This window comes from Oscarella lobularis, chromosome 4 (genome assembly GCF_947507565.1).
Source record: "Oscarella lobularis chromosome 4, ooOscLobu1.1, whole genome shotgun sequence".
Taxonomy (NCBI): Eukaryota; Metazoa; Porifera; class Homoscleromorpha; order Homosclerophorida; family Oscarellidae; genus Oscarella; species Oscarella lobularis.
In genome coordinates, this window is record NC_089178.1 from 129,738 (window position 1) to 155,888 (window position 26,151).

The 26,151-nt window shown below is 46.5% G+C and overlaps 2 protein-coding genes across 2 annotated transcripts in view; both read right to left on the bottom strand.

Annotated features, from left to right (window-relative positions):
- Window positions 1–6: 6 nt before the first annotated feature.
- LOC136186374 (uncharacterized) lies at window positions 7–5,192 on the bottom strand. Its single transcript, XM_065973689.1, has 6 exons — window positions 1,983–5,192; window positions 1,080–1,928; window positions 683–1,024; window positions 589–630; window positions 302–528; window positions 7–236 (listed from the first exon to the last, which is right to left on the bottom strand). Exons 1-6 carry the CDS (start codon window positions 5,152–5,154, stop codon window positions 111–113), a joined length of 4,758 nt encoding a protein of 1,585 aa, XP_065829761.1. The 5' UTR covers window positions 5,155–5,192; the 3' UTR covers window positions 7–110.
- Window positions 5,193–5,465: 273 nt separating this feature from the next.
- Window positions 5,466–26,151, bottom strand: part of LOC136185725 (uncharacterized) — a 30,528-nt gene continuing 9,842 nt past the window's right edge. Inside the window, exons 2-7 of the mRNA XM_065972907.1 lie at window positions 7,379–10,577; window positions 6,537–7,326; window positions 6,236–6,466; window positions 6,136–6,177; window positions 5,852–6,075; window positions 5,466–5,794 (exon numbers count right to left, since the gene is read on the bottom strand). Of these exons, the coding sequence (XP_065828979.1) occupies window positions 5,669–5,794; window positions 5,852–6,075; window positions 6,136–6,177; window positions 6,236–6,466; window positions 6,537–7,326; window positions 7,379–9,430 (3,465 nt within the window). The 5' untranslated portion in view covers window positions 9,431–10,577 and the 3' untranslated portion in view covers window positions 5,466–5,668. The remainder of the gene's footprint in view (window positions 5,795–5,851; window positions 6,076–6,135; window positions 6,178–6,235; window positions 6,467–6,536; window positions 7,327–7,378; window positions 10,578–26,151) is intronic.

The following is a 26,151-nucleotide window of genomic DNA, read 5'->3' on the forward strand; positions in this document are numbered from 1 at the left end:
CTCTGATCATGTGACTCTAGCGTGCTTTTTGGCCCAGGGCAAACAGCGACCGCAATACATGTGGATAAAAATGTAGACAAAAATCAGCGTCAGATGGCTAACTTACACAGTTAGCCGTGACAAAACACGGGTATGCCTTTCATCTCTTCCAGTTGTTTTCGGATAGCCACCACTGTAGAATACGACTTCAGAACAGTCTGGTCTCCAATATCTTCTCCACCGTCATATCCAAAATTCTAAAAAAAAAGAAAAATTATTAATTAACAGAAGCAGCATCAGCAGAGTACGTAATGAAACTTACTTTACAGACTCGAACGACAAGATCGCGCACTTTTTCAGCTCCTTCCTTCTCGGCGTAGCCATCGTACATTTCGTACAACGAATCGCAAAGTTTGTCAATGAACGCCTTGAACGGTTTTTGGAAAGTGGCAACAGTCGCGTTGTCTATCTCGTTCAAAACATTTCGCAATCCCCTCGAATTTTGATCGACGAGAACGTCGCGACTATTCTGCTGGAACTTGTCAACATCTAGACAAGAGAACATTTAATGGAGAAAGTCCTACATGGAAGGTACGTGTATCTTCGTACTGTCGCACAATTGCCGAGCCCGTTTCAAGTCATTGTCCATATCTGAAAAAATACATTTGTGACGCAAAACAGAATTACTGCATGTAAGTCCTACTTTTGATCTTTACTTGAACGACTCGCTCGACTTTCGCCGACGACACTCGGTTCGCTTCTCGGGTCTTTCGCTGTTGAGACGGATTGATTTCTCCCAATAGTTCGTCGGATTCCTCCTCTTTCTTCTTCAAATCGGCTTCTCGATCTCTCATGTCATTCTCCATTTCCTTTCCTTGCCTCTCGGCGTCGTCGATAAACGAGCACTGTCCCATCTTAGACTTCTGAGACGAATACGGTCTAATTTCCTGAGCAAGACCCTTATGCACCGACTCCAAGGCGGAAACGACGTTGCTGAGAAAATCAAATCGTTGCTTGAAGAAAACGCATCGATCTGCATCGGTCTCTACATAGCACACGAATATGTGATTAGATTAATTAGAATGCCATCCTCCCTGTACCTGGAGTAGAATCAATAAACGATATCTTCTCTGGATCAAACTTTTTCTCTCCCACTTCGATGTGAGGTCTCGCTTTTTCTTCCTGCTTGATGAGATTCTCGAGTCCTTCTCTCGCTTCGCGTTCCTCATCGCTTTCGTCGTCGTCATCGTCGTCTACGTCGTCGCCGTCCAGATCAAATGGAATAGATACAGTTGGCGGCGCGTCCGTCAACGGCAATTCAGATTCGGATTCGTCAAAGACATCTTTTTCGACGCGTCTCACTTTCGGTGCGTACGAACCCGGCGAGTATGGATCGACGAGCCGTTCGACGTAGCCTGGAAAAGCGGCCTTCAAACTCGCCTCGACGTCGCGACGACGACGACCCGTAATGCCCTTGAATGCTCTATCGGCGAGATCTTTTACCATTTCGAGAGGCGATCCGAGTCGAAGACTAAACGAAAACTTCTGATAAGGACGTTTTAGGAACGACACTTCGATGCCGCCTCCAAAACGTCCGCCCTTCACCGAGTGAATAGCGACGTCGAAATAGATCTTTCGTATGTGAATCAATCCCGTCAGAGCGTTACGGATAATCCAGTTCGCCGCGGCAGCGCCGACTTTCACTGTCACTTTGACACCCTCGAGAAAGGCATTGGCCACGTGGAAGGGTGCTTTGGCGACTTCGAGGGCCTTTTCCGCGACCCACAAAGCGGCGTAAGCGATGCCGCGAAGGCCCTTGCAAGCGAGATTGCCGGCGGCGCAAATTGGATCAGTGATTCGCGTGCAGCAGCTATTCCAACCGGGGCACCCGCAGCAAGCTCCCCACGCTCTCCAGCAACAACCATTCCACGACGGACAACCGATGCACGCTAAAGAAAAAACGAATTAAATCGACGATATGCGGAACTCGAGGCGACGCTTACGTCTAGAGCACGTGCGGATGCTGCATAGACTATTCACTTTGTTCTGTGCACTTCGTAATTTCCTCTGGGCGTCGTCTAATGGAGCTCGAGCCCTGTTGACTTTATTCTGGGCTTCGGAAATCTTCCTCGTCGCCCCGTCGGCACCCCTCTTTATGATACCGGTCACTTTATCGACCAAGTCTTTTAGCCACTGCATAGAAAGTTCTCCATAGACGGCGAACGATGCCGTCCTGAGAGAACCGTAAGAGGCGTGAACCCTCAAATAGGCTGGGAATAGGAAAAAGACGGTGCGAATTTCCATAATGTATTCCCTCTCGTTGATCTTCAGAGTGGCGCCCAGCTTCAAGAAGCCAAACAGTTCAACGTAACCGGAGGCGTGGATGATCGCTTTGGGAGGATTGGCGCTGATGTCGGCCTTCATGAAAGGACCGCGCGATTTCTGATCCGGATGGGCGTACATCTTGAACATGCCGCCGGCGAGATTGAGAGGACTCATATCCAAGTCGATTTTTATGAATTTAGAGGGATTGACGTGAATGTCGGCGTTGATTCTAAAGCCGAAAATACTCACGCCGCCCTTCAGCTTCATTCCCGCCGGTACGACGCGTCCGCCGGGAAGTTTCTTCTCGAACACGGCGTACGATACTTCGAGCCCGTTAACGAATCCCATCTCGCGAAGTGGCTTCGGCAGAGTGCATCGAATTCCGAAAGCGTTCATCACCGAACCAATGGTCACTTTGTTTATCCACATGTAGAAGTAGTTGTTCTTCGGATTCGTCACATCGATGCCGACGTACGCCGCTCCCTTCAGCTGTCTACCGGGAATACCGATGTGAATTTCGCCGCCAATCTGGAACGCCGTCGGTGCCACGCCCGGATAGAATTTGATTGAAAACAGCAAATTACCTACGGTCAACCAATCAAGTCCGAACGCCCGTTTCCACAAGCCGTCCATCGTCATCTCTGCTTCCAATTCGCCTGACGGAATAGCACGGAAAGCGCCCGAAAAGACAAGACTCGGATTGTCGATGCGCAGCCGGCACACGACGCCCACGGACGGAGCCGACGACGTCGAGATGGCAAGTTCGAGTCCCACCGTTTCCAAGGTCATTCCGTTGCCAAGTTTCATGTTATCAAGACCGGCCGAAACGGTGAATTCGTTCACGCTGGCGATGCTCGCCTCCAATTTAAGACTCGAGCCGCCGAGAACGGGTTCGAGGAATTTGCAGATCGGATCGTCGCCGCACGCGGGAAGTTCGAAGACGCCGGCTAATGTCAGACCCTTCTTCACTTCGCCCAATTTCGTTAGCGTCGGACCTTCGAACGTCGTGTCCGGAAAATCGGCCGATGCGATGATCACGCCCAATTTCATTCCCTCGTCGAACATTTTGACGCCGGCGATCGATTTTCCCGTAATTTTTTTCAGAATGCCGGCGAAACCCGTGTTGGCGAAGTCGAATCCGACCGCCGCCGCCGGTTGACCGTTCACCTTCTTCGATACAAAATAGCACATCGGTCCGCCGAAGTCCGCTATGCGAGGCTGTCCGGATAGACGCAATTCCTGCGTTTTTGCTACTTCGCCGAGTGGAATTTTGACGGATGGATGCGCGATATTGAAGTCACGAAGAAAGCCGATGTCGATACCATCCGGAAAGAACTTGGCACCGGCTTTGGAGAGAATTTCGCCGACCTTGAGCACTTTTCCGCTGCCCTTCAAAATGTAGCCCTTGTTGTCGTCTTGAGGAAAGATTCCCACTTCGAACGACGCCGATCCAATTGCCCATTGACCCTGGAAGTCGACTTTGAGATTCCTCGGCGATTTCAGCGTCACATTGATATTCATTGACGGATTGTTGATAGACAAGAAATTGGGAATAACCTCGAGCTTATCGCCCCAGTCTACGGTCAACGTAAGTTGGAATTTCTTCACGTCGAAATTCACGTTGCTTACGTCAGCATTGAGAAGGTCGTCGATGAGGCTGCGAGCGCTGCGTCGACGGCGAAGACCCGGCGGCAGAGGCAAATTTTCCAAGTTCAAGTTGAGAGCGCGCATGAGGTTGGGAAGAGTGAATATGCGGCTGTCGTCGATTCGCTCCATGCTAACACCCAGGGTCGGATTGATTCTGACTAGAAATTTCGCCGGATCGACGTCGTCGAGAATCTTGACTTCAGTGATAATGGAAACGCCTTCGGGAAAGGGCTCAGTGTCTTTCAATATGCCATCCATACAGTCGGGCAATAAATTGGGCTCGACGTCACTCGTCGAAATGAGAAAACCCGTATTCGACACGGTGATGCCTCCGAGTATCGGAACGGAAGAGATATCCAAGCCGGAAACTTTCTTGATGAGAGTCGATAGTCGGATCGAAGGAAACGTCACAGCTACTGTCGTCACAAATTTCTTTCCTCCGCTGTATCGATGAAAGAGCACGTGCAGACGGAATCGACCCCAGCCCGAGATGGTCGGCGAGCCGGTGAAACAGAACGCCAAATCGTCCTCAGTCGCGTCATAATATCCCGTCAATTTCACGTCCTTCAATACAAAATTACCGAAACCCGCCTTTTTGAGCGCGTTTTCGGCCGATCCGGCGGGAAGAAGTCGTTCCCCGAGTGATTGCGCAAACGATCCGGCGCTGATGTCGCCGCCGCTCGGCGCACCGCTGAACGAGTACGCCTTGCCGTCTTTCGTAAACGTCGTCGCAACGCTAGCGTCGCCGACCTTCCAAGTGCCGCTCACGTCGAGATTCTGCACGATCACGCGACCGTTCCTCCCTTTTCCCACGGTGATGCTAACGGCCACGTCGGCGACGCTGAGGAATCCGTCGACGATTTCCAATTCCGGATAGGGCCGAGTTTTCACCGTCAACGACCACGATTTGCTGAAATTGAATTTCAATAGCGAAATATCGATTCTTTTATCGCCGTCCAAGAACTTGACTCCCGTCTTGGGAAGAAGATCGGAGAGCGACGAAGCGCTCTCCTCTCCGACTTGAATGGTGAGCACCTTGTTCTCATAGCTCCCTTTGAGGTGAGTACGATCCATCACCTCGCAGAAGCTCGGTATTGCGTTAACTATCTTGGACTTGATGTCGCCAGCGGTGCAGAGCGCCACCCCGTCGAATTTGACGGCTGCAGCGCCGACGATGAGAGCGACGAGAAACACTACTCTCATTGTTGGATTAGAGTGCTGCTCTTGGCCTCGCCCAATCTAAATCTCTCACTATTGGCTGTCTCGTAATTAATTTGATGAGAGACGTGTGACTGCTAAATAGTTTAGATTATAGAATCGCTGACGGCAGTGGTTCTGAATGTCGAACAGAACAAAGTCCTTTTATTGAGCTCAAAGTCTTCCCAAAAATGGAAAAGGCGACTGTTGTAAAGTGGAGCGTGGGTAGAGGAGGCGTTGTTCCACCATACGCCTACACATACATAAGGGTGAGGGGTCCTTAACATTCTCTTTATCCTCCGCGAAGATCTGTAGACTTTTCTCGACAGCAAATTCATATTTCGGCAACAATAAACGCAGGAACTAGGCTGCTGCAGAGCTGCTGCAGGCTGCTGCAACGTGTTTAGCGCGCGCTAAACTGAAAAATATGCGCTCATGAGGAGCGCCCATGCAGGAAGCCAGAACTCCATGCGTCACGAACAACAAGAAACATACGTAATAGCAACCAGACAACAGAAGTCTAGTCGCGACAGAAAAGAGACAGTTTCTGTATCTCCTCTAGTTGAACTTTGAGCGCCTCAATGCTCGAACGAGCCTTTATCACGGTTTTGTCTGCGATATATTCACCACCGCGATATCCAAAGTTCTAAAAATGTAGTCAGCTAAAATAATTAGAAGGCGATAGCTGCCCACGTGCACATACCGTACAGATTCCGGTCACAAGATCGGGCAAGCGACGAGCTTCTTCGCGTAAATTCTTTTCAATCATAGTGTGCAACGAATTGCACAGGTCATCGACGAACGCCCGTAGAGGTTTTCCATACGTGCTCTTTGTCAACGCTCCGATTTCGTTCATGACGTTTCGTAAGCCCCTTGCGTTTTGATCGATCAGGACATCGCGCGTCTTCCAATACGTCGATGAAACATCTGCGTACAACGTATGTTAAACAGAGAGAAAAATTATTTCGGTTGGATTGAGTACTGCACCGTTGCACAATTCGCGAGCTTCAGCCAATTTTTCACGTTTGGCTATAGAATTAGAGAACGTTGCGGCTACGAGTTAGTGACCAGAAATGAAGATACGTGCCTTTGAGTTTTTCTCGAGCGGCCTTTTCTCCTAAGCGATTAATCAGCTTGTTTTCTATTTTCTTTCCTTTTCCTTCGTATTCGCTGAGAAAAGAGCAATTTCCCTTTGCCTTGTGCGCAAAAGGACTCATTTCCTCTTCAAGACCAACGTAAACGCTATCCAAGGCGGAAACGACGTTGGAGAGAAATTCCAAACGGTCTTGAATCAAGGTACAACGTTTTTCGCCGATTTCTAAATTAAAAAGAAACGAGAATTTTCGCTCTCAAGTACTACGATCTGATGCAATACGTGCAAGTAGTACCTGATTTCCGAATAAACTTTCGGCTCGTCGCATTAAGGCGTGGTCTTCCCCCTTCCCCTTTCCTTACAACACTTTCAAGCTCGTCCTTCAAATTAGGTTGAACTTCATCGCTATCTGGTGCTTCTGTTGTAGGAACGTCAATTTGAAGAGAAAGAGCGCTGAACGATTCTTCTGCCGGCACTCGAACGCGTCTGCTTTTCACCGGTTGGTACGAACCGGGTCTGTAAGGCCATATAAATCGTTCGACGTGTGCGGGGAAAGCGGCCTTCACACTGGCCTCCGCGTCGCGCCGTCGGCGACCAGATATCGCCGTCCACACTCGATCAGCGAGATCCTTCGCCATCTCGAGAGGCGACGGCAATTGAAGACTGAACGAAAAGCGATTATAAGAACCCTTGAGGAAGGACACTTCGATGGTGCCTCCGAATTCTCCCCCTTCCACGACGTGAATGTCAACGTTGAACTCGATTTTGCGAATATGAATTAGGCCCGTCAAAGCGTTGGCGACTATCCAAGTTGCGGCCGCCGCGCCAGCCTTTACCGTCTCTTTGACGCCTTCGAGAGCGGCTTCGGCTACATAGAGCGGCCCTCTCGCTACGTCCAAAGCCACTTCAGCGACTTCCAACGCTGCGTAGGCCAAGCCGCGTAATGCTTCACAGGCGATATTGGCAATGACGCAGCCTGGATCGGAGATGCGAGTGCAACAGCTATTCCAGCCGGGGCATCCAATGCAAGCTCCCCACACTCTCGTACAGCAACCGTTCCATGCACGACGGGCATCCAATGCAAACTGTATGCAAGCAAAGACAGTCAAATATAGAAGCAATTTAAGTAAGAAAGGCTATAGATAAGCTCTTACCGCTGCTGCAGCTCTTGATTGAACACAGGCTATTCACGTCGTCCTGAGCATCGTTCAAATCGTCTTGGGCACTATCGAGAGAGGCTTGCGCTCGGTCTACATCGGCCTGAGCTTCCTCAATCTTCGCCGTCGCTTCGTCGGCACCGTTCTCTATTATATTCGTCACTTTTTCCACAAGATCGTCCAGCCACTCCGTGGACAATTCGCCGTACACGCTAAATGACGCCGCCTCGAGAGAGCCGTAACTGGCTGCAACTCTTAAGTACGCTTGAAAGATGCCGAAAAAGGGAGCCCTTATTTCCATGATGTACTCCGTATCGGTAATCACTAGCGTAGCGCCGATTTCAATAAAGGAAAATAGCTTGACGTAACCGCTGGCTTCGATGAGAACTGTCGGAGGACTCGAACTGACGTCGATATCGGCCTTCAAGTAAGGACCGAGCGATGTGTCTGACGAATGCGCGTACATTTGGAAGATACCACCGGCGAGACTCAACGGACTCATTTCCAAGTCAAGTTTCAGAAAGGCGCCGAGAGACACGTGAATGTCGGCGAAGATTACAAAACCCAAGAAATTTACCGTTCCCGTCATTTTGAAGCCGGCCGGTATAGTGCGTCCCGGAACAGTCTTGTCCAATAACGCATACGACACTTCGATTCCTTCGGTGAAACCGAGCTCGCCCAGCGGACGCGGAAGGTCCGTCTCGATGCCGAAAGCGGCCATGAGACTGTCAATCGTCAATTCGCTGACCGAACCGTAGAAATAGTTGTTCGATGGGTCCGTTGTATCGACGCCGGCGTAGATGGCTCCTTTGAGTTCGCTTCCCTCCGTTCCTATTTCTATTTCGCCGCCGATTTCGAATGCCGTCGGAGTTGCGCCCGGAATGAATTTAATAGACAGAAGCAAATTTCCGATCGTCAGCCATTCGATTCCGAATGCCTGTTCCCACAAGCCGGTCATCGAGAGCGACGCTTCCAATTCGCCGGTCGGTCTCGCGCTGAACGAGCCCTCGAAAAGAAGAAGAGGATCATGAACGAGTAATTGGCACACGATTCCCACAGACGGCGCCGTCGTCGACGAGAGAGCGAGCTGGAGTCCGGCCGATTGGAGAGTCATGCCACTGCCAAGTGGGATGTTCGCCAGAGCGGCCGTTACAGTGAAATCGCTAAATGAAGCGATCGTCGCCGTCAATTGGAGACTCGAGCTACCGACAATCGGTTCGAGGAACTTGCATATGACGTCGCTTCCGCATGACGGTAAAGTAAAGACGCCGGCCAAAGTGAGACCTTGCTTGATTTGTAATGTACTAAGAGTCTCGCCTTGAAACGTTGTTCCGGAAAAATCTGCGTTGGACACGATGACGCCCAATTTCACACCCTGATCAAAAAGCGCAACGCTCGATATCGATTTTCCGGTCAGTGTTTCCAACAAGTCGGCGAAGCCGGTATTGGCGAAGTCAAGGCCCAGAGCGGCCGACGCTTGTCCGTTGACCTTCTTAAACACGAAATTCAGCGTCACTCCGCCGAATTCTCCAAAGCGCGGTTCTCCGGATAAGAAGAGCTCGCTCGTTGCGATTGCTTGTCCGACGGGAATGCTAATGCACGGATTGGCGATTACAAAGTCGCTCAGGAAGTCAATACTTATTCCAGACGGTAGAAACGTGGCGCCGACCGTCGCGAGTATATCGCCAATATTGAACAAGCTGCCGCAGCCCGTGAGAACGAACCCTTGACTAGCGTCCTCTTTGGGTTCGACAGCGACGCTGAACGACGTCGATCCGATTGACCATTGTCCGTGAGCGTTGATTTGAACTTTCTTGGTCGCTGTCGTCACGACTATGTCGACGTACGGATCAAGGATGCTCAAAAAATCCGGAATCAGCACGAGTTCACTGCCCCAGCTCACCCTGGCAGACAAAAGACCATTTGTCTTGTCGTAATCTAATGAGCTAACGGCTCCGTTCAGAAGATTGTCGATGCCAGGTGGAAGTGGTAGAGAGTCGACGGATATGCCCAAACCGCGAGCTACATTCATAACTGTAAACGAAAGACTGTCGTCTAATTTTTGCAGAGAAACTCCCGCGTCCGGAGTGATTTTGATCAGGAACTTGATGGGATCAACGCAATCTGGAATTGGGCTACGATGGACAAGCCTTCCGGATACGGTTCCGTGGCGCTGAGAATGCCCTCGATGCAATCAGGTAACAAGTTCGGCGACACATCACCCGTTGAGACGAGAAGACCCAAGTCGGGAACGGTAACGGTTCCGAGAAGTGGAACGCTCGAAACGTCTAAGCCCGACACCGTCTGTATGAGATTTGATAGTTGGAATGAGCCGAAGTCGACGCCCAGTGTCACAACTTGTTTTGCTCCTCCATTGTAGCGATGATAGAGCAAGTGCATGTTGTACTGTCCCCAGCCGGATATGGTCGGTGTACCGGTAAAACAGAAAGCGAAGTTGTTATTTGTACGATCAAAGGATCCTGTCACTGCGACGTTTTGCAGGCTAAAGCTATCGAAACCGGCATCGTTAAGTGCTGCTTCCGCTCCGGAGGGAAGAAGCTGTTGGCCGAGCGTTCCAACAAAAGATCCGACGCTGATCTCGCCGTCTGCTGGATTCCCAGACAACAAAAACACATTATCGGCACCCTTGAAAGTTAACGAAACTCGTTCAGTGCCAACCACCCAAACGCCGCTGACGTCAATGCTGCTAAACCACTTCCTTTTCCTGGTCGGTCCTTCAATTAACACTGAAAAACCCGCTGAGTCTTCTTAGAATTCCGATGCAAATGTTGCTACTTACGATTCCTTAGCTTTCATTGAGCGCGTTTCTGAGCGTATTTTCGGCAGATCCAGTGAGAAGATGTTGTTTTGAAAGCATTTGTACAGAGTCACGCCGTTGGTTGAGAGAGAAGTAAGATCTTATCGCGTTTCGTAAACATCGTCGTAGATATCTATAGGGTCTATTGAAGCGGTTCTCTCCTATTTTCATGGTGGTGCTAATGGCTGCTGAGTCTGGGAAATCCATCGATGGTCTATCAATGTCTGGATATGACTAGGGCCGAGTCTTCGAAGTCAGCGATCACAAAATGACTGTATAGCCTTGAACAGGGCTCATTAAAGTCTTTCCAAAATGAAAAGGCGGCTTGACAGTAGAGAGGAGGAGGAGACTGTTCATGCGCCTACACGAATACGATGAAGGGGGTCCTCTTTCCCAACATTCCGCTAATAGACTGCCCATGTTCCAAAAACGATTTCTTGCTGTGTTGTACGCGGTTGTACGCGAGCTTCGGCTAGGAAGTACTCAAGTAGTCGTTTCGTTTAGCGCGCGCTAAATCGAAACAGGACAAATTGTCCAAGGACATATTGTCTCAGGACAAAATCTCCCAGGACAAATTGTCCCCGAGACAAATTGTCCCAAGGACTAATTGTCTCAGGACAAATTGTCCCAGGACAAATTGTCCTAGGACAAATTGTCCCCAGGACAAATTGTCCCAGGACAAATTGTCCCAGGACAAATTGTCCCAGGACAAATTGTCCCCAGGACAAATTGTCCCCAGAACAAATTGTCCCAGGACAAATTGTCCCAGGACAAATTGTCCCCAGGACAAATTGTCCCAGGACAAATTGTCCCCAGGACAAATTGTCCCCAGGACAAATTGTCCCAGGACAAATTGTCCCACGACAAATTGTCCCAGGACAAATTGTCCCCAGGACAAATTGTCCCCAGGACAAATTGTCCCAGGACAAATTGTCCCAGGACAAATTGTCCCCGGACAAATTGTCCCAGGACAAATTGTCCCAGGACAAATTGTCGTAAGACAAATTGTCCCAGGACAATTTGTCCCGAGGACAAATTGTCCTGGGGACAAATTGTCCACAGGACAAATTGTCCCAAGACAAATTGTCCCCAAGACAAATTGTCCCCAGAACAAAATGTCCCAGGACAAATTGTCCCAGGACAAATTGTCCGCAGGACAAATTGTCCCAGGACAAATTGTCCCCAGGACAAATTGTCCACAGGACAAATTGTCCCCAGAACAAATTGTCCCAGGACAAATTGTCCCAGGACAAATTGTCCCCAGGACAAATTGTCCCGAGACAAATTGTCCCCAGGATAAATTGTCCCCAGGAAAATTGTACCAGGACAAATTGTCCCAGGACAAATTGTCCGAGGAAAAATTGTCCTAGGACAAATTGTCCCAGGACAAATTGTCCCAGGACAAATTGTCGTAAGACAAATTGTCCCCAGGACAAATTGTCCCAGGACAAATTGTCCCCAGAACAAATTGTCCCAGGACAAATTGTCCCAGGACAAATTGTCCCCAGGACAAATTGTCCCCAGGACAAATTGTCCCCGGGACAAATTGTCCCAGGACAAATTGTCCCAGGAAAAATTGTACGAGGAAAAATTGTCCTAGGACAAATTGTCCCCAGGACAAATTGTCCCCAGAACAAATTGTCCCCAGGACAAATTGTCCCAGGACAAATTGTCCCCAGGACAAATTGTCCCCAGGACAAATTGTCCCAGGACAAATTGTCCCAGGACAAATTGTCCCCAGGACAAATTGTCCCAGGACAAATTGTTCCCAGGACAAATTGTCCCCAGAACAAATTGTCCCAGGACAAATTGTCCCAGGACAAATTGTCCCCAGGACAAATTGTCCCAGGACAAATTGTCCCCAGGACAAATTGTCCCCAGGACAAATTGTCCCAGGACAAATTGTCCCAGGACAAATTGTCCCAGGACAAATTGTGCCAGGACAATTTGTCCTCGGGACAAATTGTCTTCAGGACAAATTGGCCCCAGGACAAATTGTCCCAGGACAAATTGTCCCCAGAACAAATTGTCCCAAGACAAATTGTCCCCAAGACAAATTGTCCCCAGGACAAATTGTCCCAGGACAAATTCTCCCAGGACAAATTGTCCCAGGACAAATTGTCCCCAGGACAAATTGTCCCAAGACAAATTGTCCCCAAGACAAATTGTCCCCAGGACAAATTGTCCCAGGACAAATTGTCCCCAGGACAAATTGTCCCAAGACAAATTGTCCCCAAGACAAATTGTCCCCAGGACAAATTGTCCCAGGACAAATTGTCCCCAGGACAAATTGTCCCAGGACAAATTCTCCCAGGACAAATTGTCCCAGGACAAATTGTCCCCAGGACAAATTGTCCCCAGAACAAATTGTCCCAGGACAAATTGTCCCAGGACAAATTGTCCCAGGACAAATTGTCCCAGGACAAATTGTCCCAGGACAAATTGTCCCCAGGACAAATTGTCCCCAGAACAAATTGTCCCAGGACAAATTGTCCCAGGACAAATTGTCCCCAGGACAAATTGTCCCAGGACAAATTGTGCCAGGACAATTTGTGCTCGGGACAAATTGGCCCCAGGACAAATTGGCCCCAGGACAAATTGTCCCGGGACAAATTGTCCCCAGGACAAATTGTCCCAAGACAAATTGTCCCCAAGACAAATTGTCCCCAGGACAAATTGTCCCAGGACAAATTGTCCCAGGACAAATTGTCCCCAGGACAAATTGTCCCAGGACAAATTCTCCCAGGACAAATTGTCTTAGGACAAATTGTCCCAGGACAAATTGTCCCCAGGACAAATTGTCCCAGGACAAATTGTCCCAGGACAAATTGTCCCCAGGACAAATTGTCCCCAGGACAAATTGTCCCCAGGACAAATTGTCCCAGGACAAATTGTCCGAGGAAAAATTGTCCTAGGACAAATTGTCCCAGGACAAATTGTCCCAGGACAAATTGTCGTAAGACAAATTGTCCCAGAACAAATTGTCCCAGGACAAACTGTCCCAGGACAAATTGTCCCAGGACAAATTGTCCCCAGGACAAATTGTCCCAGGACAAATTGTCCCAGGACAAATTGTCCCAGGACAAATTGTCCCCAGGACAAATTGTCCCAGGACAAATTGTCGTAAGACAAATTGTCCCAGGACAATTTGTCCCGAGGACAAATTGTCCCAGGACAAATTGTCCCAGGACAAATTGTCGTAAGACAAATTGTCCCAGGACAATTTGTCCCGAGGACAAATTGTCCTGGGGACAAATTGTCCTGGGGACAAATTGTCCCAAGACAAATTGTCCCCAAGACAAATTGTCCCCAGGACAAATTGTCCCAGGACAAATTGTCCCCAGGACAAATTGTCCCAAGACAAATTGTCCCCAAGACAAATTGTCCCCAGGACAAATTGTCCCAGGACAAATTGTCCCCAGGACAAATTGTCCCAAGACAAATTGTCGTAAGACAAATTGTCCCAGGACAAATTGTCCCAGGACAAATTGTCTTAGGACAAATTGTCCCAGGACAAATTGTCCCCAGGACAAATTGTCCCAGGACAATTTGTCCTGGGGACAAATTGTCCCCAGGACAAATTCTGAATAAATGCAGAATTAATTCAGAATTAATTCCGAATTAATGCAGAATTTATTCTGAATTAATGCAGAATTTATTCGGAACTGATGCCGAATTTATTCTGAATAAATGCGGAATTTATTCTGAATTAATGCAGAATTTATTCTGAATTAATGCAGAACTTATTCTGAATTAATGCAGAATTTATTCTGAATAAATGTAGCATTTATTCTGAATTAATTCAGAATTAATTCTGAATTAATGCAGAATTTATTCTGAATTAATGCAGAATTTATTCGGAACTAATGCAGAATTTATTCGGAACTAATGCCGAATTTATTCTGAATAAATGCGGAATTTATTCTGAATTAATGCAGAATTTATTCTGAATTAATGCAGAACTTATTCTGAATTAATGCAGAATTTATTCTGAATAAATGTAGCATTTATTCTGAATTAATTCAGAATTAATTCTGAATTAATGCAGAATTTATTCTGAATTAATGCAGAATTTATTCTGAATAAATGCAGAATTAATTCTGAATTAATGCAGAATAAATGCGAAATTTATTCTGAATTAATGCAGAATTAATTCAGAATTTATTCTGAATAAATGCAGAATTAATTCTGAATTAATGCAGAAAAAATGCGGATTTTATTCTGAATTAATGCAGAATTTATTCTGAATTAATGCAGAATTAATTCTGAATAAATACAGAATTAATTCTGAATTAATGCGGAATAAAAGATCGTGAACTTACGTAGACAAGGTGCTTCAGCTTTCTTTTCAACATTCTATATTCTTTACGAGAGCTACGCTGCCATGAAGCATCCATGATCGTATGTAAGGTGAAGAAAACGACAGGCGCTCCGTCGTGAGTCGACGATACGTCGGCGATCGTTCTAAAAGATCGCTCGTACACCCCGAAACGCCATGACGACGAAAAACTTAGCAATAACCGTTCAGAACGTGACGGAACACGACAAGAAGTCGATCAAGAACCTCAAACTCGCTCGCTAAGCGATGCACAGGAGACGAACGACGAGCAGGGCTTTTCGAGTGTAACGCGCGCTAAAACATCGCGAAAAAATCTCACATTCTCTGAATAAACACAGAATTTATTCTGACTTAATGCAGGATTTATTCTGAATGAATTCAGAATTTATTCTGAATTAATTCAGAATTTATACTGAATTAATGTAGAATTAATTCTGAATAAAAGCAGAATAAATTGTGAATTATTGAAGAATAAAATCGGAATTTATTCTGAATTAATGAAAAAATTATTCTGACTTAATGCAGAATTTATTCTTAAATAATGTAGAATTAATTCCGAATAAATGCAGAATTAATTCTGAATTAATGCATAATAAATGCGGAATTTATTCTGAATTAATGCAGAATTTATTCCTAATTAATTTAGAAATTATTCTGAATTAATGCAGAATTAATTCTGAATTAATGCAGAATTGATTCTGAATAAATGCAGAATTTATTCTGAATTAATTCAGAATTTATTCTGAATTAAAACAGAATTTATTCTGCATTTATTCTGAATTATTGCAGAATTTATTCTGAATTAATACCAAATTAATTCTAAATTAATGCAGAATTTATTCTGAATTAATGCAAAATTAATTCTGAATTAATGCAGAATTTATTCTGAATTAATGCAGAATTAATTCAGAATTAACGCAGAATTTATAATGGATTAATGCAGAATTTATTCTGAATTAATGCAGAAATTATTCTAGATTATTGCAGAATTTATTCTGAATTAATGCAGAACTTATTCTTAATTAATGCAGAACTTATTCTTAATTAATGCAGAATTACTTCTGAATAAATGCAGAATTAATTCTGAATTAATGCAGAATAAATGCAGAATTTATTCTGCATTAATGCAGAATTAATTCTGAAGTAATTTAGAATTTCCAGGACAAATTGTCCCAGAACAAATTGTCCCCAGGACAAATTGTCCCCAGGACAAATTGTCCCCAGGACAAATTGTCACAGGACAAATTGGCCCCAGGACAAATTGTTCCAGGACAAATTGTCCCCAGGACAAATTGTTCCAGGACAAATTGTCCCAGGACAAATTGTCCCAGGACAAATTGTCCCCAAGACAAATTGTCCCCAGGACAAATTGTCCCAGGACAAATTGTGCCAGGACAATTTGTCCTGGGGACAAATTGTCCCAAGGACAAATTGGCCAGGGACAAATTGTCCCAGGACAAATTGTCCCCAGGACAAATTGTCCCAAGACAAATTGTCCCCAAGACAAATTGTCCCCAGGACAAATTGTCCCAGGACAAATTGTCCCCAGGACAAATTGTCCCAGGACAAATTGTCCCAGGACAAATTGTCCCAGGACAAATTGTCCCCAGGACAAAATGTCCCCAGAAAAAATTGTCCCAGGACAAATTGTCCCAGGACAAATTGTCCCCAGGACAAATTGTCCCCAGGACAAATTGTCCCCAGGACAAATTGTCCCCAGGACAAATTGTCCCAGGACAAATTGTCCCAGGACAAATTGTCCCAGGACAAATTATCCCCAGGACAAATTGTCGCCAGGACAAATTGTCCCAGGACAAATTGTCCCAGGACAAATTGTCCCCGGACAAATTGTCCCAGGACAAATTGTCCCAGGACAAATTGTCGTAAGACAAATTGTCCCAGGACAATTTGTCCCGAGGACAAATTGTCCTGGGGACAAATTGTCCCAAGACAAATTGTCCCCAAGACAAATTGTCCCCAGGACAAATTGTCCCAGGACAAATTGTCCCCCGGACAAATTGTCCCAGGACAAATTGTCCCAGGACAAATTGTCCCAGGACAAATTGTCCCCAGGACAAATTGTCCCCAGGACAAATTGTCCCAGGACAAATTGTCCCAGGACAAATTGTCCCCGGACAAATTGTCCCAGGACAAATTGTCGTAAGACAAATTGTCCCAGGACAAATTGTCCCCAGGACAAATTGTCCCAGGACAAATTGTCCCAGGACAAATTGTCGTAAGACAAATTGTCCCAGGACAAATTGTCCCCAGGACAAATTGTCCCCAGGACAAATTGTCCCAAGACAAATTGTCCCCAAGACAAATTGTCCCCAGGACAAATTGTCCCAACACAAATTATCCCCAGGACAAATTGTCGCCAGGACAAATTGTCCCAGGACAAATTGTCCCAGGACAAATTGTCCCAGGACAAATTGTCGTAAGACAAATTGTCCCAGGACAAATTGTCGTAAGACAAATTGTCCCAGGACAAATTGTCCCCGGACAAATTGTCCCAGGACAAATTGTCCCAGGACAAATTGTCCCAGGACAAATTGTCGTAAGACAAATTGTCCCAGGACAAATTGTCCCCAGGACAAATTGTCCCAGGACAAATTGTCCCAGGACAAATTGTCCCTAGGACAAATTGTCCCCAGGACAAATTGTCCCAGGACAAATTGTCCCCGGACAAATTGTCTCAGGACAAATTGTCCCAGGACAAATTGTCGTAAGACAAAATGTCCCAGGACAAATTGTCCCAGGACAAATTGTCCCCAGGACAAATTGTCCCCAGAACAAATTGTCCCAGGACAAATTGTCCCAGGACAAATTGTCCCCAGGACAAATTGTCCCAGGACAAATTGTCCCAGGACAAATTGTCCCCAGGACAAATTGTCCCAGGACAAATTGTCCCCAGGACAAATTGTCCCCAGGACAAATTTTCCCAGGACAAATTGTCCCAGGACAAATTGTCCCAGGACAAATTGTGCCAGGACAATTTGTCCTCGGGACAAATTGTCCCCAGGACAAATTGGCCCCAGGACAAATTGTCCCAGGACAAATTGTCCCCAGGACAAATTGTCCCAAGACAAATTGTCCCCAAGACAAATTGTCCCCAGGACAAATTGTCCCAGGACAAATTGTCCCCAGGACAAATTGTCCCAGGAAAAATTGTCCCAGGACAAATTGTCCCAGGACAAATTGTCCCCAGGACAAATTGTCCCGAGAACAAATTGTCCCAGGACAAATTGTCCCAGGACAAATTGTCCCCAGGACAAATTGTCCCAGGACAAATTGTCCCCAGGACAAATTGTCCCAAGGACAAATTGTCCCCAGGACAAATTGTCCCCAGGACAAATTGTCCCAGGACAAATTGTCCCAGGACAAATTGTCCCAGGACAAATTATCCCCAGGACAAATTGTCGCCAGGACAAATTGTCCCAGGACAAATTGTCCCAGGACAAATTGTCCCCGGACAAATTGTCCCAGGACAAATTGTCCCAGGACAAATTGTCGTAAGACAAATTGTCCCAGGACAAATTGTCCCCGGACAAATTGTCCCAGGACAAATTGTCCCAGGACAAATTGTACCCGGACAAATTGTCCCAGGACAGATTGTCCCAGGACAAATTGTCCCAGGACAAATTGTCGTAAGACAAATTGTCCCAGGACAAATTGTCCCCAGGACAAATTGTCCCAGGACAAATTGTCCCCGGACAAATTGTCCCAGGACAAATTGTCCCAGGACAAATTGTCGTAAGACAAATTGTCCCAGGACAAATTGTCCCCAGGACAAATTGTCCCCAGGACAAATTGTCCCAAGACAAATTGTCCCCAAGACAAATTGTTCTTAGGACAAATTGTCCCAGGACAAATTGTCCCCAGGACAAATTGTCCCAGGACAAATTGTCCCAAGACAAATTGTCCCAGGACAAATTGGCCCCAGGAGAAATTGTCCCAAGACAAATTGTCCCCAAGACAAATTGTCCCCAGGACAAATTGTCCCAGGACAAATTGTCCCAGGACAAATTGTCCCAGGACAAATTATCCCCAGGACAAATTGTCGCCAGGACAAATTGTCCCAGGACAAATTGTCCCAGGACAAATTGTCCCCGGACAAATTGTCCCAGGACAAATTGTCCCAGGACAAATTGTCGTAAGACAAATTGTCCCAGGACAATTTGTCCCGAGGACAAATTGTCCTGGGGACAAATTGTCCCAAGACAAATTGTCCCCAAGACAAATTGTCCCCAGGACAAATTGTCCCAGGACAAATTGTCCCCCGGACAAATTGTCCCAGGACAAATTGTCCCAGGACAAATTGTCCCAGGACAAATTGTCCCCAGGACAAATTGTCCCCAGGACAAATTGTCCCAGGACAAATTGTCCCAGGACAAATTGTCCCCGGACAAATTGTCCCAGGACAAATTGTCGTAAGACAAATTGTCCCAGGACAAATTGTCCCCAGGACAAATTGTCCCAGGACAAATTGTCCCAGGACAAATTGTCGTAAGACAAATTGTCCCAGGACAAATTGTCCCCAGGACAAATTGTCCCCAGGACAAATTGTCCCAAGACAAATTGTCCCCAAGACAAATTGTCCCCAGGACAAATTGTCCCAACACAAATTATCCCCAGGACAAATTGTCGCCAGGACAAATTGTCCCAGGACAAATTGTCCCAGGACAAATTGTCCCAGGACAAATTGTCGTAAGACAAATTGTCCCAGGACAAATTGTCGTAAGACAAATTGTCCCAGGACAAATTGTCCCCGGACAAATTGTCCCAGGACAAATTGTCCCAGGACAAATTGTCCCAGGACAAATTGTCGTAAGACAAATTGTCCCAGGACAAATTGTCCCCAGGACAAATTGTCCCAGGACAAATTGTCCCAGGACAAATTGTCCCTAGGACAAATTGTCCCCAGGACAAATTGTCCCAGGACAAATTGTCCCCGGACAAATTGTCTCAGGACAAATTGTCCCAGGACAAATTGTCGTAAGACAAAATGTCCCAGGACAAATTGTCCCAGGACAAATTGTCCCCAGGACAAATTGTCCCCAGAACAAATTGTCCCAGGACAAATTGTCCCAGGACAAATTGTCCCCAGGACAAATTGTCCCAGGACAAATTGTCCCAGGACAAATTGTCCCCAGGACAAATTGTCCCAGGACAAATTGTCCCCAGGACAAATTGTCCCCAGGACAAATTTTCCCAGGACAAATTGTCCCAGGACAAATTGTCCCAGGACAAATTGTGCCAGGACAATTTGTCCTCGGGACAAATTGTCCCCAGGACAAATTGGCCCCAGGACAAATTGTCCCAGGACAAATTGTCCCCAGGACAAATTGTCCCAAGACAAATTGTCCCCAAGACAAATTGTCCCCAGGACAAATTGTCCCAGGACAAATTGTCCCCAGGACAAATTGTCCCAGGAAAAATTGTCCCAGGACAAATTGTCCCAGGACAAATTGTCCCCAGGACAAATTGTCCCGAGAACAAATTGTCCCAGGACAAATTGTCCCAGGACAAATTGTCCCCAGGACAAATTGTCCCAGGACAAATTGTCCCCAGGACAAATTGTCCCAAGGACAAATTGTCCCCAGGACAAATTGTCCCCAGGACAAATTGTCCCAGGACAAATTGTCCCAGGACAAATTGTCCCAGGACAAATTATCCCCAGGACAAATTGTCGCCAGGACAAATTGTCCCAGGACAAATTGTCCCAGGACAAATTGTCCCCGGACAAATTGTCCCAGGACAAATTGTCCCAGGACAAATTGTCGTAAGACAAATTGTCCCAGGACAAATTGTCCCCGGACAAATTGTCCCAGGACAAATTGTCCCAGGACAAATTGTACCCGGACAAATTGTCCCAGGACAGATTGTCCCAGGACAAATTGTCCCAGGACAAATTGTCGTAAGACAAATTGTCCCAGGACAAATTGTCCCCAGGACAAATTGTCCCAGGACAAATTGTCCCCGGACAAATTGTCCCAGGACAAATTGTCCCAGGACAAATTGTCGTAAGACAAATTGTCCCAGGACAAATTGTCCCCAGGACAAATTGTCCCCAGGACAAATTGTCCCAAGACAAATTGTCCCCAAGACAAATTGTTCTTAGGACAAATTGTCCCAGGACAAATTGTCCCCAGGACAAATTGTCCCAGGACAAATTGTCCCAAGACAAATTGTCCCAGGACAAATTGGCCCCAGGAGAAATTGTCCCAAGACAAATTGTCCCCAAGACAAATTGTCCCCAGGACAAATTGTCCCAGGACAAATTGTCCCCAGGACAAATTGTCCCAGGACAAATTGTCCCAGGACAAATTGTCCCAGGACAAATTGTCCCCAGGACAAATTGTCCCCAGAAGAAATTGTCCAAGGACAAATTGTCCCAGGACAAATTGTCCCCAGGACAAATTGTCCCAGGACAAATTGTCCCCAGGACAAATTGTCCCCAGGACAAATTGTCCCAGGATAAATTGTCCCCAGGACAAATTGTCCCAAGACAAATTGTCCCCAAGACAAATTGTCCCCAGGACAAATTGTCTCAGGACAAATTGTCCCCAGGACAAATTGTCCCCAGAACAAATTGTCCCAGGACAAATTGTCCCAGGACAAATTGTCCCCAGGACAAATTGTCCCCAGGACAAATTGTCCCCAGGACAAATTGTCCCCAGGACAAATTGTCCCAGGACAAATTGTCTCAGGACAAATTGTCCTAGGACAAATTATCCCCAGGACAAATTGTCGCCAGGACAAATTGTCCCAGGACAAATTGTCCCAGGACAAATTGTCCCCGGACAAATTGTCCCAGGACAAATTGTCCCAGGACAAATTTTCGTAAGACAAATTGTCCCAGGACAAATTGTCCCCGGACAAATTGTCCCAGGACAAATTGTCCCAGGACAAATTGTCCCCGGACAAATTGTCCCAGGACAAATTGTCCCAGGACAAATTGTCGTAAGACAAATTGTCCCAGGACAAATTGTCCCCAGGACAAATTGTCCCAGGACAAATTGTCCCAGGACAAATTGTCGTAAGACAAATTGTCCCAGGACAAAATGTCCCCAGGACAAATTGTCCCCAGGACAAATTGTCCCAAGACAAATTGTCCCCAAGACAAATTGTCCCCAGGACAAATTGTCCCAGGACAAATTATCCCCAGGACAAATTGTCGCCAGGACAAATTGTCCCAGGACAAATTGTCCCCAGAACAAATTGTCCCAGGACAAATTGTCCCAGGACAAATTGTCCCCAGGACAAATTGTCCCAGGACAAATTGTCCCCAGGACAAATTGTCCCCAGGACAAATTGTCCCCAGGACAAATTGTCCCCAGGACAAATTGTCCCAGGACAAATTGTCCCAGGACAAATTGTCCCAGGACAAATTATCCCCAGGACAAATTGTCGCCAGGACAAATTGTCCCAGGACAAATTGTCCCCAGGACAAATTGTCCCCAGGACAAATTTTCCCAGGACAAATTGTCCCAGGACAAATTGTCCCAGGACAAATTGTGCCAGGACAATTTGTCCTCGGGACAAATTGTCCCCAGGACAAATTGGCCCCAGGACAAATTGTCCCAGGACAAATTGTCCCCAGGACAAATTGTCCCAAGACAAATTGTCCCCAAGACAAATTGTCCCCAGGACAAATTGTCCCAGGACAAATTGTCCCCAGGACAAATTGTCCCAGGAGAAATTGTCCCAGGACAAATTGTCCCAGGACAAATTGTCCCCAGGACAAATTGTCCCGAGAACAAATTGTCCCAGGACAAATTGTCCCAGGACAAATTGTCCCCAGGACAAATTGTCCCAGGACAAATTGTCCCCAGGACAAATTGTCCCCAGGACAAATTGTCCCCAGGACAAATTGTCCCCAGGACAAATTGTCCCAGGACAAATTGTCCCAGGACAAATTGTCCTAGGACAAATTATCCCCAGGACAAATTGTCGCCAGGACAAATTGTCCCAGGACAAATTGTCCCAGGACAAATTGTCCCCGGACAAATTGTCCCAGGACAAATTGTCCCAGGACAAATTGTCGTAAGACAAATTGTCCCAGGACAAATTGTCCCCGGACAAATTGTCCCAGGACAAATTGTCCCAGGACAAATTGTCCCCGGACAAATTGTCCCAGGACAAATTGTCCCAGGACAAATTGTCGTAAGACAAATTGTCCCAGGACAAATTGTCCCCAGGACAAATTGTCCCAGGACAAATTGTCCCAGGACAAATTGTCGTAAGACAAATTGTCCCAGGACAAAATGTCCCCAGGACAAATTGTCCCCAGGACAAATTGTCCCAAGACAAATTGTCCCCAAGACAAATTGTCCCCAGGACAAATTGTCCCAGGACAAATTATCCCCAGGACAAATTGTCGCCAGGACAAATTGTCCCAGGACAAATTGTCCCAGGACAAATTGTCCCCGGACAAATTGTCCCAGGACAAATTGTCCCAGGACAAATTGTCGTAAGACAAATTGTCCCAGGACAAATTGTCCCCGGACAAATTGTCCCAGGACAAATTGTCCCAGGACAAATTGTCCCAGGACAAATTGTCGTAAGACAAATTGTCCCAGGACAAATTGTCCCCAGGACAAATTGTCCCAGGACAAATTGTCCCCGGACAAATTGTCCCAGGACAAATTGTCCCAGGACAAATTGTCGTAAGACAAATTGTCCCAGGACAAATTGTCCCCAGGACAAATTGTCCCCAGGACAAATTGTCCCAAGACAAATTGTCCCCAAGACAAATTGTTCTTAGGACAAATTGTCCCAGGACAAATTGTCCCCAGGACAAATTGTCCCAGGACAAATTGTCCCAAGACAAATTGTCCCAGGACAAATTGGCCCCTGGACAAATTGTCCCAAGACAAATTGTCCCCAAGACAAATTGTCCCCAGGACAAATTGTCCCAGGACAAATTGTCCCCAGGACAAATTGTCCCAGGACAAATTGTCCCAGGACAAATTGTCGTAAGACAAATTGTCCCAGGACAAAATGTCCCCAGGACAAATTGTCCCCAGGACAAATTGTCCCAAGACAAATTGTCCCCAAGACAAATTGTCCCCAGGACAAATTGTCCCAGGACAAATTATCCCCAGGACAAATTGTCGCCAGGACAAATTGTCCCAGGACAAATTGTCCCAGGACAAATTGTCCCCGGACAAATTGTCCCAGGACAAATTGTCCCAGGACAAATTGTCGTAAGACAAATTGTCCCAGGACAAATTGTCCCCGGACAAATTGTCCCAGGACAAATTGTCCCAGGACAAATTGTCCCCAGGACAAATTGTCCCCAGAACAAATTGTCCCAGGACAAATTGTCCCAGGACAAATTGTCCCCAGGACAAATTGTCCCAGGACAAATTGTCCCCAGGACAAATTGTCCCCAGGACAAATTGTCCCAGGATAAATTGTCCCCAGGACAAATTGTCCCAAGACAAATTGTCCCCAAGACAAATTGTCCCCAGGACAAATTGTCCCAGGACAAATTGTCCCCAGGACAAATTGTCCCAGGACAAATTGTCCCCAGGACAAATTGTCCCCAGGACAAATTTTCCCAGGACAAATTGTCCCAGGACAAATTGTCCCAGGACAAATTGTGCCAGGACAATTTGTCCTCGGGACAAATTGTCCCCAGGACAAATTGGCCCCAGGACAAATTGTCCCAGGACAAATTGTCCCCGGACAAATTGTCCCAGGACAAATTGTCCCAGGACAAATTGTCGTAAGACAAATTGTCCCAGGACAATTTGTCCCGAGGACAAATTGTGATGGGGACAAATTGTCCACAGGACAAATTGTCCCAAGACAAATTGTCCCCAAGACAAATTGTCCCCAGGACAAATTGTCCCAGGACAAATTGTCCCCAGAACAAATTGTCCCAGGACAAATTGTCCCCAGGACAAATTGTCCCCAGGACAAATTGTCCCAGGACAAATTGTCCCAGGACAAATTGTCCCAGGACAAATTGTGCCAGGACAATTTGTCCTGGGGACAAATTGTCCCCAGGACAAATTGGCCCCAGGACAAATTGTCCCAGGACAAATTGTCCCGGGACAAATTGTGCCAGAACAATTTGTCCTGGGGACAAATTGTCCCCAGGACAAATCGTCCACAAGACAAATTGTCCCCAGGACAAATTGTCCCAGGACAAATTGTCCCAGGACAAATTGTCCCAGCACAAATTGTCCCAGGACAAATTGTCCCAGGACAAATTGTCCCAGGCGGCAAACAAAAAAAGAAATTACGACACAACACACTGGCAACAACAGCTGAACAATAAAAGAAAGTGAGCTTAGCCAAGCCTAGTCACGACAGCCTGACAAAGATAATTCAAGTTTTCTTATCTGCTCAAGTTGAATTTTAAGTGCTGCAATGGTCGAACGCGACTTTATCACGGTTTGGTTTCCAACGTCTTCGCCGCCATGATATCCAAAGTGCTAAGAATACAGAAACACGAATTATGTCTTCATTTTCGCGGCAGCGGCTAATATAAGGTCAGTGCATGATCACTGTATGATTGCTTACCGAACAGACCCCGGCCACCAGATAAGGTAAACGACGAGATTCTTCGTGCGAGTCCTTTTCAAGGATGGAATGCAACGAATCGCACAGATCGTTGACGAACGCCCTTAGAGTTTTCCCGAACGTGCTCTTCGTCAACTGTTCGATTTCGTTCATGACGTTTCGTAAGCCCCTCGAATTTTGATCGATCAGGACATCGCGAGTCTTTCTATACGCCGCCGAAACATCTGAATTCAATGTCAGTTAGTTTCTTAGCTCAGGCAGGATTGAATACTATACCGTCGCACATTTCGCGAGCTTCAGCCAACTTGTCATGTTCGGCTATAGAAGGAATTTAACATTAGCGGCCATAGCTAGTGACCATGCAGATAAATACTTGCCTTTTAGTCTTTCTCGAATGTCCTTTTCTCCAAAGCGATTTTTTAACCTGTTTTCTATTCTTTTTTCTTTTTGCTCATATTTGTTGAGGAAAGAGCAGTTCCCAATCTTCGCTTTCTGAGACGCAAAAAGTTTCGTTTCTTGTTCCAGACCAACGTAAACGTTTTCCAAAGAGGAAACGACGTGAGAAAGAAAGTCCAAACGTTCTTGAACGAATGCGCAACGTTCTTCACTGCTTTCTAGATTAATCAAAAATGAAAAAAGGCAAAATTTGCGTTAATTAAAGTACTACGATCTGATGCAGTACCTGGCTGTCGATCAAACTTTTGGTTTGCATTAACGTGTGGTCTTCCGTTCTCCCCTTTGGCGATAACACTGTTGAGCTTGTCCTGTAAATAACGTTTGACTTCAATGCTGTTTGGCTCTTCTTCTTTAGGAAAGCTATTTTTTTTCACAGTAAGAGCGGCAAATTCTTCCATTGGCGGTAGTCCATCTCGAACGCGCCTGCTTTTCACTGGTTGGTACAAACCCGGCCTGTAAGGCTTTACCAATCGTTCGACGTATTCGGGGAAAGCCGAATTTAAGCTCGCTTCCGCGTCACGTCGTCGGCGACCGGAAATCGTCGGCCACACTCGATCAGCAAGATCCTTTGCCATCTCGAGAGGCGACCGCAGTCGAAGACTGA

Coding starts and splice junctions, on each gene's coding strand:
- LOC136186374 (XM_065973689.1), bottom strand. CDS start 5,154: ATGAGAGTAGTGTTTCTCGTCGCTCTCATCGTCGGCGCTGCAGCCGTC. Junction 631..682: donor CGTTCAAGTAAAGATCAAAA/GTAGGACTTACA, acceptor GTATTTTTTCAG/ATATGGACAATGACTTGAAA. Junction 529..588: donor GGCTCGGCAATTGTGCGACA/GTACGAAGATAC, acceptor TCTCTTGTCTAG/ATGTTGACAAGTTCCAGCAG.